This window comes from Esox lucius, chromosome 20, assembly GCF_011004845.1.
Source record: "Esox lucius isolate fEsoLuc1 chromosome 20, fEsoLuc1.pri, whole genome shotgun sequence".
Classification (NCBI taxonomy): Eukaryota; Metazoa; Chordata; class Actinopteri; order Esociformes; family Esocidae; genus Esox; species Esox lucius.
Genome location: NC_047588.1, coordinates 26,539,729 through 26,558,925, shown reverse-complemented (window position 1 = coordinate 26,558,925; position 19,197 = coordinate 26,539,729). Strand labels below are relative to the sequence as shown.

Here is a 19,197-nt window from a genome sequence, read left to right as displayed (position 1 = left end):
GTTTTATTTTAAATCAAAGACCAGAGGCTTTGGAAATTATTTAGATAGTCTATATGTGATCAATTGCTCTATAGGATTCTGAGCAAGATTAATTTGAAAAGGGTGGCGACATCTACCAGTTGTGTTTGATAGTCTAGATTCAATGGAGATCACCGTAAAATCACTCCACTTAAGAGTATTTGAGAAGTTGGGTGTAAAGCGAGATTTGGAAAACATGCCTAATTCCTCTATTAAGATCAAATCTGAATTTCATAAAGAAATGAAATAGAAATGTGTGCTCCACGGCTTCATACAAGTCTAAAAATGAACTTGCCCTTCTCATCATGGCAGTCTATTCCTGCTAATACTTCATGAAAAATAAACGCAGCGATTGGTTGCTTGTTGTTGTTCCACTGCCAACTCTGCCTTCGAGACGAGCTGTATTGACAACATTGACCATCGTCGACGTCGAACAACGAAGGTGAGCTTGAGAAAACTACCTTATTTATCTTGTTGCTATTACGAAGACAATTATCTTTACCTTGAATAAGGTATTTTACATGCGTTTGATGTTATTTCCTTGCTGTTATTCATGTTCGTTTTTCGTGTCAGCTGTCGTTAACGTTAGGTACGCTAGCTATCATTTCCGTGGCTAGCTTAGCTACTGTACAGATCTAGCTACTTTTAACGACGATAGCTAGCTATCCAAATCAATGATTTTTCCAGTTGAAAATATTCTGTTGCCGTGTCCATCTGGTTTGTTATCAAATGGAAATTACAACGACTATGTGTGAATGTCTATATTTTGGACAGTTCTAAAGGTTAATCGAAACGTAAATTTTATTTTTTCCTTACAGTGCCAGTGGCTGATTACGTAATTTGTTTCTCTGTCAACACACACAGCTTGGACGTGAACGGTGTTGTGGCCTGGCGAAATATCGAGCGCTTCAACGTAACGCTAACCTAACTATAAGTGGTATGTATTTCACACTAAAATACACGTCACTAAAAATGATTGCTTGGTGTATCTATAACTGTGTAAAGCTTTATATATTTAATTTATTTAACCGTTATTGACAGTAAGCCGGTAAGTCACCTGAGAACCAATTCTTATCAGTGCCAGACATTAGCTACACATTTACATTCAAATTAATGTAAAAAAATAATGAACATTAAATTGCTCTGAATACAGGTGTACACGTTCTTATCTAGATACAGAATAGGAATAGGTGATTCTGGTAAGGTGAGAAATGTCGAGATTAATTGTCTTTTGCAACTAATGTCAGTCAATTGCAGCAGAAAACTGAGTGTGGAATTATTGATGTTAGGAATGACTGGAGTGATACATCTACCAAAGCACAGGTTACTATTTGAGTAGGAAATGTTTAGAAGTGAGCCAAGGTAGAGATAGCGTCAACCTGGACGTTACTTGGAAAACATTTGGTATCAATGAGTCTGGTGTGTGTAACTAGAGATGGTTGTGTTTGGGTTTGTCTGTAGATGAAGGTGTGAGCAAAATTCTATTTTAAATACTTTTTTCACAGCTTTGGACACAATGAAACCATGACTCAGCAACCACGAAACCTCGAAATATAATTCTCCTGAACATTTGGAACGTATTCAGCCCCATTTGCCTTCTCCACATTTTGTTGACTTAATTCATCATTTATTTTCCTATCAATCTACACACAATCAATCTATCAATCTAGGAATTTGTGTTTTTATTTTATTTTACAAATCTCATGTACGTCATTATTCATACCCTTCATTCAGGTCTTTGTTGAAGCACACTTGGCAGCGATCACAGCTCAGTCAGCTTGGTCTACCAACTTTGCACAAATCTTTCCTTGTAGATCTTCTCAATTACTGTCAGATTGCTTTCACTACCATTCTTCACCATAGGGATGGTATTATCAAGTTGATGTGCGGTGCCTTGTTTTTGCTAGATATAGTGCTGGATATACTTCAGTTTCATATTGATTCTCTGACATATGCTATGAAGTGTGGGACCTTATATAATTATGTGCCACAAGTGGTCTGCAGACACATTTTTAGAGATATCTCAATGATGAATAAAGGAGACTTGATGCATCTGAACTCAATTTGGAGTGTCCTGGCAAAGGGTCTGAATGCATATGTCCAATTTCAGTTTTTAATATACGGTAAATTGCCCCCCCCCCCCCCCCAACTAAATGTGGAGAAAGTGCAGGCGTCTGAATACTTTCAGAAAACACTGTATACTCATCTAACCAACACATTTCAGTCTTAATTATCATTGTTTTACATAAAACAATGTTTTGCACCTTAAAGGTGTATGCAGTGTTATTGAAAAGGTTAAAGTCTAATGTTTTGGATATGTTTGTAATATTTGTTTTGATGATTTGTCTGCGTTATGATGAACACTGTTCTTTAACCTTGTCATCATTGTATCATTTAAAATCCAAAGTGCTGGAGTGCAGAGCTAAAACATCAAAACTGGTCACTGTCCAAATACTCATGGACTGCGCTGTATCAGGTTTGTTTAATCTTCCTTTATGATTAGGTTTATCTTGCGATTTCTGTTTTCTCATCATTAGGACTACCTGTTTATTTTTTTTAGGTTCTTCACTTACAACAACCCCTTTCTTAGATGGAATGTAATGCTTAGTGACATTACCTATACTACAGTCACTAAGCATTTCGTTCCCTCTATTACAATATTTTCAGATGTTGTCGTCAGTGCTTTTCTCCCCACATAGGTGCACAAAGTACTCCAAATATACGTTTTATTTTTATTTACCAATGAAATTGCAGTAAAGATAGTCAACTGAAATACAACCCTGTTTCCAAAAATTTTGGGACGCTGTGTAAAATGTAAACAAAAACAGAATGCAGTGATGTGCAAATTATTTAAACGCTCTATTCATTAGAAAATAGTACAAAGACAACATCAAATCTTGAAACTGAGAAATGTTATTTTTTCTTGAAAAATATATGCCCACTTCAAATTTGATGACAGCAACAATACAATGGAAAAGCTGTGTAATACAAAAAAATAAACATCTCACAACTAATTAGGTTAATTGGCAACAGGTCAGTAACATGATTCGGTATAAAAAGAGCATCCCAGAGATGATGAGTCTTTCAGAAGTAAAGATGGAGAGGGTTTCATAAAATTTAGTTTGGGGATCTCACCTACAGTACATAATATCATTAAAAGATTCAGAGAATCCGGAGAAATCTCTTTACGCTGGGGTCAAAGCCAAAAACCAATAGTGGATGGCTGTGTTCTTTGGCCCTCAGGCGTAACTACATTAAAAACAGACACGATTCTGTAGTGGAAATCACTGCATTGGCTCAGGAAAAGATTGTCTGTAAACACTGTCTGTCTCTGCATCCACAAATGCAAGTTTAAACTCTACCTTGCAAAGACGAAACCATATATAAACAAGATCCAGAAACGAAGTGGAAAACTGTCCTGTGGTCTGATTAATCAAAATGTTTTCTTGGATGCCGCGTCCTCCAGGCTAATGAGGAGTGGGACCATCTGGCATCTTATCAGCACACAGTTCAAAAGGCAGCATCTGTTATGGTATTGGGGTGCGTTAGTGCACATGGAATGGGTGACTTGCACATCTGTGAAGGCACCATTAATGCTGAACAATATTTACTGGTTATGGCGCAACATATGCTGCCATATAGGCAATGTCTTTTTCAGGGAAGGCCTTGCTTATTTCAGCAAACCACATTCTGCATGTATTACAACAGCATGGGTCTGTAGTAAAAGAGTCCAGGTGCTGACAGCAAATTCAAAATGGGCCTGTATTGTTCCAAGAACAAAATGTCTATGTTTCAGCATTTGATGTTGTCCTTACTATTGAATATGTTGTCTCCTATTAAATATAGGAATAAATGATTTGCACATCATTGCATTCTGTATTTATTAGCATTTTATGCAGCGTCCCAACTTTTTTGGAAACAGGGTTATATAAAGTCTCCACCCCTCTTAGTTAATACTTGTGGAAGCACCTTTGGCAGTAATTGCAGTGTTTCTCTCTACCAACTTTGTAGACCTAGATTTAGGATTGTTTACCATGATTATTTTCTATACTGTTCAAGCTCTGTTGGGTACCCTGAGGAATATCAAAGGATCGCAATCTTTTTGCCATAATTCACATTTTTTGATTGGATTTATGCTGCCATCCAGCTTTGACTGGGCCACTCAAGGACATTTAACTTTTTATTCCTCAGTCACTCACGTGTAGCTTTGGTTGTGTGCTTCGGGTCATTGTCATACTGAAGGTTGAACTTCCAGCCCAATTTCAGCTTTTTCGTGTGTTGCGCCATTCATTTTTCCTTTCCTCTGGACATGTGCCCAAGTCCCCTGAGAAACGGTCTTGATTGTGCCATACACCTTCCACGTCTTCATGTCTGTCTTAACCTTGCGTCAAGGAATATTTCATGTCCTTTAAGTCGTCTTATACCCACCCCCTGATGTTTATCCATGATTTTGACCATTTGTTGTTTTGAAAGCTCCTTGATGATCATGGTTTAACATTTGCTTTTTGATTCACTACACAATTGTGGATAACCTGCAGAAACTACTAAATAGATCATGTGTATATACTAATTTAACCTCAAAATGAATAAAAACATCCCCTTTAAAATGTGTATGGTGTGTAGGTAATTGGTGGGAAAACATCCTAAATGCATGGAACTCTGAGGCACTGATAAAGGGTTTTAGCCTTTCTGTAGGCAATGTAGACTAATTCCTGAATTGATCGTGAAAGCATAACTTATCCTAGGCAGGTTGTTAGACATTTTCACTCATTACATAATTGCTACATGCATCTACAAAGCTGTATTCCCATCTCAAACAGTGTATTCCATAAGTATTTGGACAGTGACAAAAGTGTTGTTTTGGTTCTTTTGAAATGAAACCATGACTAAGAGGTTTCAGTGCAGACTGACAGATTTAATGAGGGTATTTAGACCCTTAAACGATTAACCATGTATGAATTACAGCCCTTTCATACCTTGTTTCTTAGTTTTCGGGGACCAAATATAATTGGAGAATTGGCTTTCTGGACTGTTTCTTTGCCAGGTATCCGTCATTGCATCGTTAGTTTATACACAAGCGAGCTAACAAAATGTTTACAGGTGATTCTAGGTGTGGCATTTGAATTTGGAATATGTTGCTGTTGTCTCAACATACGTGTCCGTAAAGCAGGCCATCGTGACACAGAAAAATTAAAATGAATGGATCAGAGGCTTAGGTAAAGCATTAGGTCTGTCAAAATTAGTTGTTTGGTACATTGTTAGGAAGCAAGAACACGCTGGTGAGCTCAGCCAGAGCAAATGACCTGGTAGTGGATGACAAACAACCTTGTAGTGGATGATCAAAGAATGCTGTCATCTACTAATTGTGAAGAAAACTTGATTTGAACAGATCAACAACCCTCTTCTAGGAGGTGGGCATAGATGGGTCTAAAAGTTCCATAAAGGAAAATCTATGCCAGTTTAAACTAGTCTGGGTTTACTACACGATTCAAAAAATTAAGATTAACCTGTATCAAAGTGATGGATAGAGGATAGTGCTGAGAAAGAAACTGCTCATGATCCAAAGCATACCAACCCATCCGTGAAACATGGTGGCAGTGGTGTTATGGCTTTGGAAAGTATTGCTTGCATTTGGATTTGGCTCACTTGCCTTTTTTGATGATGTGACAGCAGCAGCTGGACAGAAACATTTGATTTTCTCATATCCAAACAAATGACTTGCGACTCATTGGACGACACTTCAACTTCCAGCAGGACAGTGACCCCTAATAGGCTACAAAGGCAACCAATATGTTTTTCATAAGCAAAAAGTGGAATGTTCTTGACTGGCTGAGTCAATCACTCAACCTGATTCTATGTATATGTATATATTTCAAGGCAAGATTTAATAGCAAAAAATAACCCAAAACATAACCTGAAGATGGCTGCAATATAGGCCTGGCATAGCATGACTAGGGAAGATGCCCAGTGTCTGGTGAAGTCTATTGGCCGTGGACAACAAACATTTTTTTCAGATCCTCAGTGAGTTCTTTGCCATGAGGTGCCATGTTGAACTTCCAGTGACCAGTATGAGGGAGTGTGAGAGCGATAACACCAAATTTAACACACCTGCTCCCCATTCACACCTTAGACCTTGTAACACTAACGAGTCACATGACCCCGGGGAGGGAAAATGGCTAATTGGGCCCAATCTGGACATTTTCATTTAGGGGTGTACTCACTTTTGTTTCCAGCGGTTTAGACATTAATGGCTGTGTGTTGTATTATTTTGAGGGGACATCAAATGTACACTGTTATACAAGCTGTACACTCACTACTTTACATTGTAGCAAAGTGTCATTTCTTCAGTGTTGTCACATGAAAAGATATAATCAAATATTTACAAAAATGTGAGGGGTGTACTCACTTTTGTGAGGTACTGTATATGTTAATAGAGTAGGCTATATATTTTACAGTAGATTACTAGCGTCTGTCCTCAAAAGTTAGCTTCTCAATGTACCAAAGTTAGCAGTAAATTCCCTCTGTTTGAATTGAAAGAAGCGAGGCACAAATCAATACAATTAACTTAATTATTTGGTCCTGTTATACTGTTCTGGTCCAAATTACGGTGAATAAATACATTCTTTGGTTTGTTTTTCACCAAGCAGGAAAATCCCAATACAGATAAGTTTGGTCTTATCCAGATGCTTAGATGTCCTATGCATAAAAAGGGCTGGAATGCTGACATTTTGCATGTTAACTTATTAGTTATTGTTTCATTTCAAATCCACTAGACTTTAGAACCAGAACATGTCATTGTCTAAATACTTATGGACTGCACTGTGGTTCTGATATAGTCCCATGGTATATGGGACCTTATCACTAGACGTCTTAGTTTTCTGTTCTTGTGGGGTAAAATACATTCACCATGTGAGCTAGTCAGAGGTGCACGCATTCCTTTTTATTAGGATTGTATCTGTGAGAAAATGATAGGGCAAAGTCCTGTTAGATGGCAAAGTGCAGAAAACATTGTTGGTCTTTAACAAGGTATATGCTGGGAAATTTTCAGAAGCTCACAATATTTGGGGAAATATTGCATGTATGCTCTGCTATGTAAGTCCGGCTAAACTGAATTTCTACATCGTTTCATGTTTCTTTTCATCTCATAGGAACATCTGGCCAAGGTGCGTTGGAAAAGGAATAGCCAGCTAGCCAGTTAGCTATGGCAACGATACGTCGCCCAAGGTGTTCTCTCCGAGACTCACTGTATTGGGATGAGACTGAGTGCCTGACGTATTATGGGATGCTCTCTCTTCATGAGATGTTCGAAGTAGTCGGTTCTCAGCTGACAGAGATGGATGTTGAGGTCCTGTCCTTCCTCTTGGATGAGACCTATCCAGCGATAGGCCACCCCTTGGACCCAGCTGGCTGGACCAGCGAGCCTTGCGAGGGGGACCCTGAGGCCGGTAAGGAAGAAGCCCCAAGCCCAGCACTCCTGGTGGCCTGGCGCCGGTTACAGTCCCGGGGTTCTGCCTTGGTCTGCCCCACTGAGGCCCGTCACAAGCCCAAGAGTGGGTTAGAACTGCTGCTGGAGCTGGAGAGGCGCGGGTACCTGAGTGAGTCCACCCTGGAGCCCTTGCTGCAGCTGCTCCGAGTCCTCACACGCCATGACCTCCTGCCTCTAGTGTCCCGCAAGAAACGGAGGACCGGTAAGGGAGTGTAACGGGGCTGTTCTCAACGGCAACCCAACGTTGACACATGATCGCCCATAGACCTGTCTCTCTTCTAGCTGTGTGTTATGTGCCCGTGGGTCTGTACTCTGCTGTGTTCTGACCTCGCCTTGCCTCTCAGTGTCACCAGAACGCTTTAGACTGGACTACGGGTCAGTGGATAGAAGAACGGCCTGCCCGTCTGCACTGACTGACACCAGTGCACAGACAGAATCGCCTGATGAAAACTCAACACAGCAGTGGAGGAGGGGTGAGCTTAGGATCTCACTGTAGTCTGTGTTTGCAGGCATTTCTCCCTAAGAGCAGAATTAGTAACTGTACAAATGTGGCTGAATTTGTCCTCGTTAAGCATGGACAGCATTGCTGATTTGGGACTCTGCCATAGGTGTTGATCCTGCCAGGACAGCTCCTGCCCCCCTACGAAAGAAGAGGGGCAAAGGTCGTCGTTGGACAAGCAAACCCGTTGCCCACAAGAGAACAGTGGGCATCACCGAAACACCTGCCCCACCGGTACCTGAGAAAGTGACCTGCGGTAAGGGAAGCCTCAGTACCATTCTCCTTCTGCCTTCCATCTTTCATTTTTTCCATTTCTCTCTTTGATAACCCTCATGCTCATTCAGCCTGCTCCCTGGGTTCCTCTTTTGCCTTTGTGCACATCTTTCTCTTTTTTTTGTCTCTCTCTCTCAGTGGCTTACATCATTTTCTATCTCACTTCTAATAATAAAGCTGTAAGCACATCATCCCAACAGCCTTTTAATAACAGCGATGATTGTAATAAAAAAAATAAAAACCCCAGCCCGAGTGACCCAGTTATCACCTCGTTTCATCTGTAGGTTTGAAGCCCATATCAATCATCCTAAATCCATGACAGTGTTCTGTTCCTATTCTCGCGTGGAGACATTGATGTTAGTCTGCTACCCGAGGTCAGTCTATTGCCAATCTGATCCTAAGCCGACCGTCCATGCTGGTTTAAAAAGGGGCTACATTTCTCTCCTCGTCATGGTCATTATGAAGGTGTGTGTTGGCCTTGTTGGGCAGATCAGTAGGACCCTGCAGGCATGTTGAGCTGTGTGGGCTGTGCTGTAACAATACAGAGAGAGCAGAGCATGTGTGATTGACAGATCATAAGCGAGTCTAACCCGTCATGCTTTCCTGTGTTCTCCCCTGAGAATCTCCTCGGCCCAGTCATCTTAGGTTCTCAGTGGCAGCGGGGAAACGGTCTCGCATCGTCAGAGTTTCGGACAGCGTTTACGAACTTTCAGGTCTTTGATTGTGTGCCGCCTACCACGCTAACATCCTCGTAACAATAAAGAGATTCTGTAGACGTCCGCGAAAATTACGTTTTGCTTGCAAAGCCAACCAATAAAAAAAAACAACAACTGAAAAGCCTCCATGGAAGTTCATTAAATGAAATCTCTCTGGTGTGGTGTTTTGTGATGACTGTAGCACCGAGGTTGAGAACTAGACTAAATCTGCCAACTGTCAAATAGACTATGCCTATGCCAGCCACTGTTTTCACTGTTTCCCTTCACTGGTGTATCTCCTAGTTAAATAATCATCCGGCAATTTTTGTTGGATATTAAGCTTAAAAAGGCGGAATCCAGGGGAGAAATCCTGTTGAGTCTATTAAAATGAACCCCATGACCTGAGAGGGATTTCCACCCGTTGCATGGCAGTGTGTGTCAGCGTTTTGTCTGCTCCTCACAGTTCATCAGGCTTAGTGTAGCGGTAGTAGGGGCAGCAAAAGAAGCACGTGGCCTTTCAATGTGGCGTTCAACCATGACTAACCAGCATGTTACACGTGCATCCAAATAAAGAGTTTTTATATATGTAGAAAAGTACAGTCAAAAAAAAAAGTACAAAATATTTTGGACAAGACGTTTTGGATTTTGGATGTTGCGAGAAACATTAGGAGCCAGTACTAGCTTCAGATGTGAATTTTGTGCATGTCATTATCATTGATTTTCTATTGTAAACATGGGTCTACTTGGTTCTGTAATTTTAAAAATGCGATTAACCTACTTAAAAATGTGATAAATTATTTTTAAGTGTATTTTTAAAGCTTGCTGAATTAGCCTACATTTGGCTGTATCTATTCCAATGTGACATTCTGGAATAAACACACAGACTTTTTTTTTTTTTTTTTAAACATAATAAATTAAAATAAAATACTCTATATGGGAATGATATTAGGATTTAGTTACCATTACTCTACAGCCACACATTTTAAATATACTTGACTGGATTGCTCTTCTTCCATGTTTCTTTTTCTCTTGTTCTCATCATTCTCCTACTATACATTTGTCAAAACAACAGAGCCTTTTGTCTTCATAAAGCATAACTAGCCTTGTCCCAGAGCTGTTTGTGTGATCCTGACATTCCTTTTCAATGATTTGGTATGACAAGATTTGGCTTTAGTGAAATCACAGACAGACTGGTTCCAAGCTACAAGTACTACTTATTCATCAAAAACAGATTCCCTATCCCTCTTTTCCAGTTTTCTTTCCTTTTCTCTCTCTTTTTCATCTCCCTCCCCCACATACTTACCTTTCTCTCACCCAGTTTTTTTCAGCTCCTGGTCTTAAGTACGGTGCTGGTAGGTCTCCTCTCTGTCACATTTGTTGTTATTCAGATTTAGTTTATTTTTCTGTCTTATCTATCCCATCCCTAAGAAAGTTTAGAGTCCTTCTGACTTTCTGAATGTGTATTGAACGTATCAGTTCAATTGGCAGCCTCACATTTGCCTTGCTGGCATCATCCAAGTCCTGAACAATAGACCCTCGGTCCTTCCTTTTCTGTTGCTGTACCTAGCCTACCTGACAGCCAACTAATCCCACAGCCTGGAATGAACAAGTCTCTTCTTCAGGGAGACTAAGATATTTAGGATTTTCATGCTGGCTTTATACCTCTCCGAAATAACACTGCAACAAGGCCTATTTGAAATGTTTCATTTGTTCCTTATCCATCAGAAAAGTATTCTCTAAACCAAATGCACAAAGTGCCCTGTGAAACCCCAGACAATTTACCAATGGATGCCTGGCCATTACCAATGGATCTCCCAGTCCAAGCCATGTAACCATGCAGTGTTGTTGCTTTGCCTCTGAACATGTTGCTGTTTTGACTCCACATTTGATCCCCACCAGGTTGACTCAGGATTGTGACTCAGATCAAGTAACCTAGAGAGCGGACCTAAAGTGCGGAAAGAAAGTCTGAGGAAAAAAAAAAAGTCTGCTCTGTCCTTCCACTCTGTCTGTACGATCAGCAGTGTGTGCTCACCTCAGTCGCTCACTGTGTCGTCAGTCTGGCCTGATGCCCAAGGTAAAGAGGTCCTCCCCCTCGGAATGAGGGTGGGCTGCCACTGTGCTCTGTGTTCAATGCCTGTGTATTATTCTAGATGTCGTCCTCCTTCTTACCCCCTTCAGAGATAACAGTATGCTCTCCACAATGTTCCTTAGTGTTGAGTCCTTTCTGTTCTGTTCTGGAAGCCATGATTTATTTTAGTGTCTTTCATTCTTTAGAGGGGTGTTGGCCTCAGTGTTTCACAGAACTGACCAAAGAGTCCTCGGAAAGATGCGTAATTATCGTGGAAGGCTATTAATTAACCTTGAACGTGACCTGTTCTGAATTACACGCTCTGACTCTTCAAATGAGTCAAAGCTTAAACTGACCTGAACAAAAGCATTCTTAAAGATGTAGTTCACTTTAAATTAGTTTGTCAAATGTTTTCCTTGAAAGTGTGTACATATCCACTACAGACAACGTGGACAATCTCAACCTGTGTAATGAGAACATATGATAAACCCACTTTGCGGGATGAACTACTCCTTTAAAGCAGCCATCAAAATGGAGCCTTTTAACTGAGTCCATTGGTTCTTGTGGCATCAACTTTACTAATTAGCAATGGTCAGTGATCACATTGAACTTTCTCTCAATTCAAAGACCTAACTGATTCTGGTTTACATAAAGAACAAGACCAAAATACCTATGGAATCTTGATTCAACATTTAAAAAATGTTTGAGTTCCACTGAATCCAGTCCTCCAGCTAGGTCTGGCATATAATTCTATCTGTATTAAGAGCACAAAATGGCCGCCGACAGTTGTTAATAAATGCTTCTCTGGAACCTTTGCTCGAGCAGTTCTGAGGAAAATTATCCAACAGTTTTGTGTTAAGGGCTATGTAAGCCCCTGCTGTATCTCATCTCTGTGCCCCGGGTGAGTTCTCTGTGGTGAGGGGAGCAGAGATGGATAGGGCAGTCCAGTCCAGTGCTGCCTCACAGCAGTCTGACCAATTGCATTTTTACCACTACTCTCTTGCCAATCAGTTTGTTTTCACACAATCAGTTCCTTTTCTCAGTTCAAGTGTTTCAGTTACAGTATTTTAGTGATTTGTGGTTACAATTTCTTAAAACTAATGGTAACCTCCGATTTAGTAGCGATTTGAAACTGTCCACCCAAGCTGTAATGTTGTACAGTGGACTCCAGATGATTGCCTCTGAACCAGTGTTATCCTTGCCTGCTTGATCTTGATAAACAACCCAGATGACAGATATCCAACCCAACTGTGCTTGTCTCTTTCTCTCTCTTTTTCTCCTTTCTCTATGTTCGCAGTTCAAAACAGACCGTCTCGTGTGTCAGGAAAAAACATCCTCACACACACTGAGAGGGAGAGAATGAACACTAAATGCTCAAAGCACACAAACCAAAAAAGCAAGAGAGCTTTGCTCAAAGGGGAGTAGAGAGAGGTCTGCCTACCTGTCTATCTACTTCGACCTCTCTCTCCCCCTCTCTCCCTCTCTTGGTCTGTCATTCAGCAGAAAAACGGATCGATAAAGAGTTGAAGCTCTTCACACCAAGTGGCTCCTCGTAAATGGGTACTTAAACCTTTTCTGTGGGGTGAAATGGAGAAATCCCAACCGGTTTCTTGTTTAAAGGAAGGAAATGAAAGCTGTGCCTCCTAATGTTCTGTCTAAATGAATCTGTCCCTGATGAAGCGTAAAACACTCTGTAACTTTTAACAAAATGACCATCACTATGTTCCCATAGTTTTAAAAGGCTTTCCTTTCCTGGTCGCTCTCAGCAAGTAAGTTGGAAGGTGCAGAAATTAGTTAAAAGTATGTGGACATGGTGTAGTAGGTGTTTTAACTACAGTCAGAGTTGCCAAAAAATAACACCCATGTCGTTGTAATTGTACATTGCAGAAGTGCAGAATTGTTTACAGATCTCCAGAAATGTACAATTCACTGACCTGTTAACCATAATGAAAATTGTGAGGGGTGATATCCAGTCCTGGTAACTTCTATGATGTAATTGGATTTCAAACTGTTTAACTGTCAATGACAGTCTCCTTCCCGAGTAGTACAGTGCTTAGTCAGCAGCACATCCTATTCCAGCTGATTTAATGCCCTGCTAGCAGGGACAGATGAATGTATCCCCAGGGGCCAACCATGTTGTTTATTCTGATACTGAAGATTTACCACTATCTCTGTATTACCTGATATGGTCCATGACTTTACACGCAGAAGCATCTCCCAAGGGTAACAGTGGGACGCCAGCGATGAGCCACTAGTATTGATTAGTCGAGGCAGCCCTTGACAACATGTCATAATGTTCACGTATTTGTGGCTGTGCATTTAGCCTGTTTTTGGGGACTGTTTGCATCGTGTTGTTCTCTATCAAACTCCTTTGACAAATGTCCTAAACGCTGCTGTACCAATAGACAACAATGTTCCTTGTACCATAACTTTGTCTCCTGGAAGAAAAAAAAAACGTTCAAACATCTTCTGTATCCAATTTCTTTGTGTGCGAACTTCATGAAATATGATCATATTTAGCCTGATGAGGTTATAGCCATTAACCAATCGAATTTTCAGTTGATCTTATAATATATTATTATTATTAATTATACAGTTTCTGTCACCCTGTTCATCAGAGAATGTTTTTAATGACAGTCAATTTAAATGTCTAACCTGACAATGTCTATGTAGTGCATGTCTTGTGTCTCCTTACAAACTCAGCAACCCAAGAATGCAGGAATCCAGTGTTTTTCTCTCATACAAATGTTCAGAAATGCGTAATCAATGCATTAATTCAACATTTGCATTTCATGTTAGCATGTTTCAAAGCTACCCATCCAGAGGCTGTCCCCCATGGCCATGAGCATTAATGTCACTAGTTCATTTAGTACAGCCATTCAGTTTTAAATTCCCTTTAAAGTGTCTGTTTCCATTCAAAGTCTTGTTAGAGAAAGCAATTATTTGTCTGTTTTCCTTCTGTCCAAACCTGTCTGTCTTCAGAGACCAAGCTGTGTGTACCCAGTTCCCTGTTTGTGGTGCACATAGCTTTGACTGTTATTCACATTGAAAGGTGTTTGAAAATCAGACTGGGCTATTATTTTTAATATGGGGTTTTGGGCCTCTGGTTCTGCCCTTTCCATTTCCCATTCCTTTTCTCGTTCTTAATCCAAAATCTATCTTCTCTCATCCCTCAATTTTCAGTTACATTAAGCTGTGAAGGGCAAAGCCAATGGTGTAATAATCTATATATATATAGATTTTAGCAAATTAATGAGTGTTGCCATTTCATCTTTTTTGTATTGTTAGAACATTGGTTTGAACATGGTTCAGTGAAACACATTTACAACAGAGTTAGCCCGACCATGCATGCATATGTTTGGTGTGGTGGGGGGGGGTTAGTGTGGGGCTGGGATTTTTGTTACAGCAAAGTCGGAAGGCCACTGGTTCTGCTGGAAGCTTGGTGAATAATGACACTAGAGGACGATGACAGAGATCCACTTGCCTTGTTCAGTACAGTATGTATCTTCTGACCCTTCTCACTGTGCTGTTGCTGCATGACCGCTAATTCTCTTGTTTCTAAAAGAAAACCAAAACAACCTATTACTGTGAAAGGTTGCTATCCATCCCAAGGGCTGTTAACCGTGTTAGTGACCTAACAGAAACCTACAACCCTCACAAGAAGTGGCCTTTTAAGCCAATTGGGCCACTAATGGCGATTGTTCTGTGAAACGGCATTGGAATTAGTCAGAAAAAGTTATTACATTGGTATATCTCCAACTTTGGCTTTCAGTGCTTATAGGTTGTATGTCCTCTTGTACTGTACAGTCCCTGGCTGAAATCTCCCCGGCAAATGATAATGGGTGGTGGATTATCATCGGAACTACAGAGTGTGGTGTCGGGATTCCCTGGTGTCTGTGCTTATTATTCGTTAGATAACCAGATGCCCCTGATTTCACTATAGTACTATAAGAACAGCTCTTGGTAATGGGGTTTTGGAGCACAATGGATCTCATTGGTCACACAGTAAATCCTCTTGTTTTGGGCCAGACCAGGTCATATGTAACCACTGTGAGGTTGGTGATGGTAAACGGCCTGGCTGGTATCGCATTCCCCCTCTGTGCTCCACAGCAGTCTTTCATTCTGTCCTGCCACCTGCTGTATGCTTGTTGTGAAATGCGCTGTGAAAGACACTTGTTACCCACCCTTAGTAAATGGTACAGCAGAGTGTTTTACACCAGTAAGTATCTATACAGTCCTGCTCCATCACTAGTTCAGTGTCAGATGCTTTCCTTATATATTCTTTGGCACTTATCTATCACCCCTTAGTATTTCATTTTTATTTATTTTTCTTCAGTTTCTCTGCTGATATTCATCTACATTACTGCTTTATTGGAAATCTGTTTTCTTTCTCTGTCTTCCATTTGTTCTAATTCAACCCCCCCCCCCCCCCCCCCTATTTTCTCTCACGTGTACATCCAACACCTTACCCCACTCAATATCCTGCTTCCTCCATTCCTTCCTGTCTGAATCTATGCTTCAACTATTGGAACCCTAAAATCCCCTCTGACCTCTCCTTTCCCTCTCATCATTCCCATTCCCTTCTATCCTGTCCCATTTCCTCTTTGCACTCTTTCACTTCCTCCCTCCGTCCCCTTTCCCCCACCTGCAGACATCCGCCTGCGCGTGCGAGCAGAGTACTGGGAGCACGAGTCGGCCCTGCGCGGTGGCGTCTCCTCTGACAAACAACAGCCCCTGGAGCGCCAGTTTGAGCTGTTCAGCCGTGCCAGCTCTGTGCTGCGGGCCCGTGACCTGGGCTCCATCATCTGTGACATCAAGTTTTCTGAGCTGGAGAACCTGGAGGCCTTCTGGGGAGACTACCTGAGCGGAGCGCTGCTTGAAGCCCTGAAGGGGGTGTTTATCACAGACTCTCTCCGTAGGGCGGCGGGGAGAGAGGGCGTCCGGCTGCTCATCAGTGTAGACCAGGATGACTACGAGGAGGGTCGCAAGCTGCTGCTGGACTCACAGGAACAACAAGCTGGCTGCTGGGGAGGAGACAGGTGAGGCTCTCTGCATTCTGGGTCTGTAATACTGTTTTCATAGTAGGCCGGTTTATTAAGCTGTAGTTGTTTGGAATCCAATGGGGCTGACCTGGCAGCTGCAGGGGAAGACGGGCATACGTGTGGACTTAACAGTTGTAGTGAATTGGCATGGCAGTGTAATGCCACCAGTAACCACTAGATGGCAAACTTTACCCACAGGCAACAGTGCAGTGCACCTCCTTTATGATAAACTGACCAGTGTCAGTCTCAGTACATGGCTCTGGCTATGACTAGTCTCACGTTGTCATAATTACTTCCTAGAACCAACGTGAGAAAGCTGGTTATGGACGTTCGGCTCTGACAGACGTCTGTTCGAGGTTGTGTTCATCATTTTCGGCTCACTACAGTTCACAAAACAGTTCTCGAATCCTTAGAGACAGTAAGCTGTATTTCTAATTCTAACCCGTCCCGTGATGTTCTCTCTACAGATCCTGATCCTGAAGAAAGGAATGAAAAGGAGAACAAAGTTTTCTTTGTTCTCTCTTATTTTTAAAGTCCCTCCTACTGAGAACAGAAACAAGGATACGGCCACTAATATGTGGGGGGGGGGATCCTCATGGAAAGTGGCCAAACTTGAAAAGAAGTCAAGCTGGTCTAAAAGATGCACAGTTAAGTTTGGAATGGATGACACGGTTTGCCCTGAGGCTCGATGCCCAGAGGACACAGTGGAAGAGAGACACTTTTTCACACAGAGATTCAGAATCACTAACTAACCTATCACCGAAACCCACTCAAACTACCATTGTCTCAGATGTACTCTCTCTCAAATCACCCACACCATAAACTGCCAAGTCTGCCTGTGAGCCGCAATGAAGCCAGGTATTGTCTTGCATTGGGAACCTAGATGCCAACTAAAGACGCAGACATCGAAGTGCTCTGATTATTGATTGAGTGCATGAGCTGCCCTGCAAGGCGGGCTTCACAACCTAAATATTTGTTTCAGTTTGCATTGAAATTTATGATTTTGAATAGATAAGTGAGACTGAGGTAATGGGGGGGGGGGGGGGTGACTAAAGAGTGAGAATATGTTTTGACTTTTTTGGAGATAATTATAGGTTCATTAAACGCTGGTCCTTCCAGAACTTAAGTACACAAACACACACACCATTAATACAAGCTACTGGTAGTCCCATCACTGTGCCATGATAAACCAGTGCCTGATAGCTGTGTTCAGTGGCCATCTCAGATGACAGGAAAGATTCCCTCTCGGCCTCAGCCAACCATGAGAACCCATCACATCACCACCAGTTGTTGAACAGCAGCTGGGATAACACGACTAGGCTGGACCCACCCAGGCTTCCAGCCTGGACCACTGCCTTTCCCACTGGAACTAAATCACAGTACAGTGCTTCAGTCAATAGAAGTGATGTCGAAGAGATCAAAATCAGAAACTTGCATCCCAGCTTCCCTCAGCCCTGCTTTGCCGTCCCCACTTGAGTGGCTTGTGGACGGCTGTCAGTCTAGTCTGGTCACCCTGCTGGAACTAATGCCTTGACTTCTCTGATGGAGTGGGATCAATACACCCCCCCCCTGTCTCTTTAAGTCCCCTAATACAAACATGGTGCCCACTCTGGCCTACTACCACACTGACTCGCAGCGCTTTCTGGGACCACATTGGAAGACCGGGGAGGCACTCAGGACAACCATAGTATTGTATCTATTTTCTGTGTTTTGATAAATGGATTCATTAATGTAGCTTTGTAATGTCCATTAAAAAAAAGGAAAAAAAATCTAGTCTGTTAACTTAGGGTAAGCTTTTGTTTAAGTACCTGGATATTTTTGTTTTGGCTAAAGTGATGTCAGTTTTTGTGGAATATCTTAATTTAATATAATTTAGACAAAAGTTTGAATTATTTCTAATGGAAATAAATGGTTTATCAAAATGAGTTTGAGTGTCTATGAAATCAAACGTTTGTTTTAGATGTTTGCCCTATTTTTGTCTTATTTACTTATGAAAGCCTGAAAACCAGGCTTCCCTAAACGAAAAGCCTGCTTGCCAAACCCTCAACCTTCTGGCCTGTAGCCCCGCCTGGCATCAATTGTGCTGAAAAACCATGCTGAAATTTGCTGAAAGCTACTTCATTGAGTAAGGTTTAGTAACTACTAGTACTGTGTTGAGTGGTTTCCGGCATAGCTGGCCCTCTGGGACAACGGGGTTGTTCAAGGTACAACGGCAGGAATGTGCAGTGTTTCTTTATCTTTCTTTTAGGGGTACGCGGGAACGTCTGTACTCGTCAGGGGCTTTGCTTCACCTGAAATCATGGCTTGATCGCTACCCGTGACCTTTTTGTGTGGCAGTTGGGAATGTGCATCTTTTTTCTAAGTAGCCTACCATTTACAGAAATTGATAACTTGCTAAGCGACTTTGACCGTGGTATGATTGCTGGTGCCAGACGTGGTGGTTCTAGCTCTTCCACACTACAGTTAACAGAATGATCTGATAAACAAAAAAACACCGAGTGGCAATTTGTTGGACGGAATCATCTTGTTAATAAGAGAGGTCAGGGGAGAATGGCTAGACACGTACAAGCTGACTAGCAGGCCACTACAACAGCGGTGTGCAGAAGGAAATCTACACCGCGTTCCTTAAAGCGGATCAGATCGCGCATTATGACAAATGTAGACGTGAGAATACTAGAGTACATAGAAAACTTTCCGCATGTGCATTCAAAACCCTGTACTTTCTGTCCCGGGCGGGTTGGAATGTATTGTGATCCTAGCGAAGCGTCTGCGTGAGTGTCTGCATATTTCGGAACTCGCCTCTTGCTCATGATGTTTGCCCTCGGCGTTTCAAATGCTCAACATGGGTAACTACAGCTAGAAAAAACGGCATCAAATAGAGGCTAGGCTATGTAAATGTGTTTAACCTATCTCAACCAGGTGGGACTGTGCACCGACTACGGCATTAGAAACGGAGAGCCATTCAAAATGTTAGTGTGTATTTTGGTTCGACATAAAACATATCAGCTTTCCTGTAAAACCACGATTTCAAAGTAGGCCAGCTATGAAATATTGTGATTAGCTACGATTTAGACTACCTCTTGGCTACTACAAAGCATGTCTCATCTCATCTTCAT

General features: G+C 41.7%; 1 protein-coding gene across 7 annotated transcripts; it reads left to right on the top strand.

Annotated features, from left to right (window-relative positions):
• The first annotated feature begins 32 nt into the window (after positions 1 to 32).
• dedd1 (death effector domain-containing 1) lies at positions 33 to 17,841 on the top strand. Of its 7 annotated transcripts, none has more exons than XM_034288648.1 (8): positions 33 to 460; positions 883 to 955; positions 2,426 to 2,494; positions 7,167 to 7,706; positions 7,849 to 7,977; positions 8,113 to 8,259; positions 15,691 to 16,078; positions 16,382 to 17,841. In XM_034288648.1, exons 4-8 carry the CDS (start codon positions 7,220 to 7,222, stop codon positions 16,419 to 16,421), a joined length of 1,191 nt encoding a protein of 396 aa, XP_034144539.1. In that variant the 5' UTR covers positions 33 to 460; positions 883 to 955; positions 2,426 to 2,494; positions 7,167 to 7,219; the 3' UTR covers positions 16,422 to 17,841. The 7 variants fall into 7 exon arrangements, with proteins under 7 accessions (XP_034144539.1, XP_019896527.1, XP_010901875.1 ...); XM_020040968.3 differs by having other exon boundaries at positions 837 to 955; XM_010903573.4 differs by lacking the exon at positions 2,426 to 2,494 and having other exon boundaries at positions 34 to 460; positions 837 to 955; positions 16,382 to 16,437; positions 16,549 to 17,841.
• The last annotated feature ends 1,356 nt before the right edge of the window (positions 17,842 to 19,197 follow it).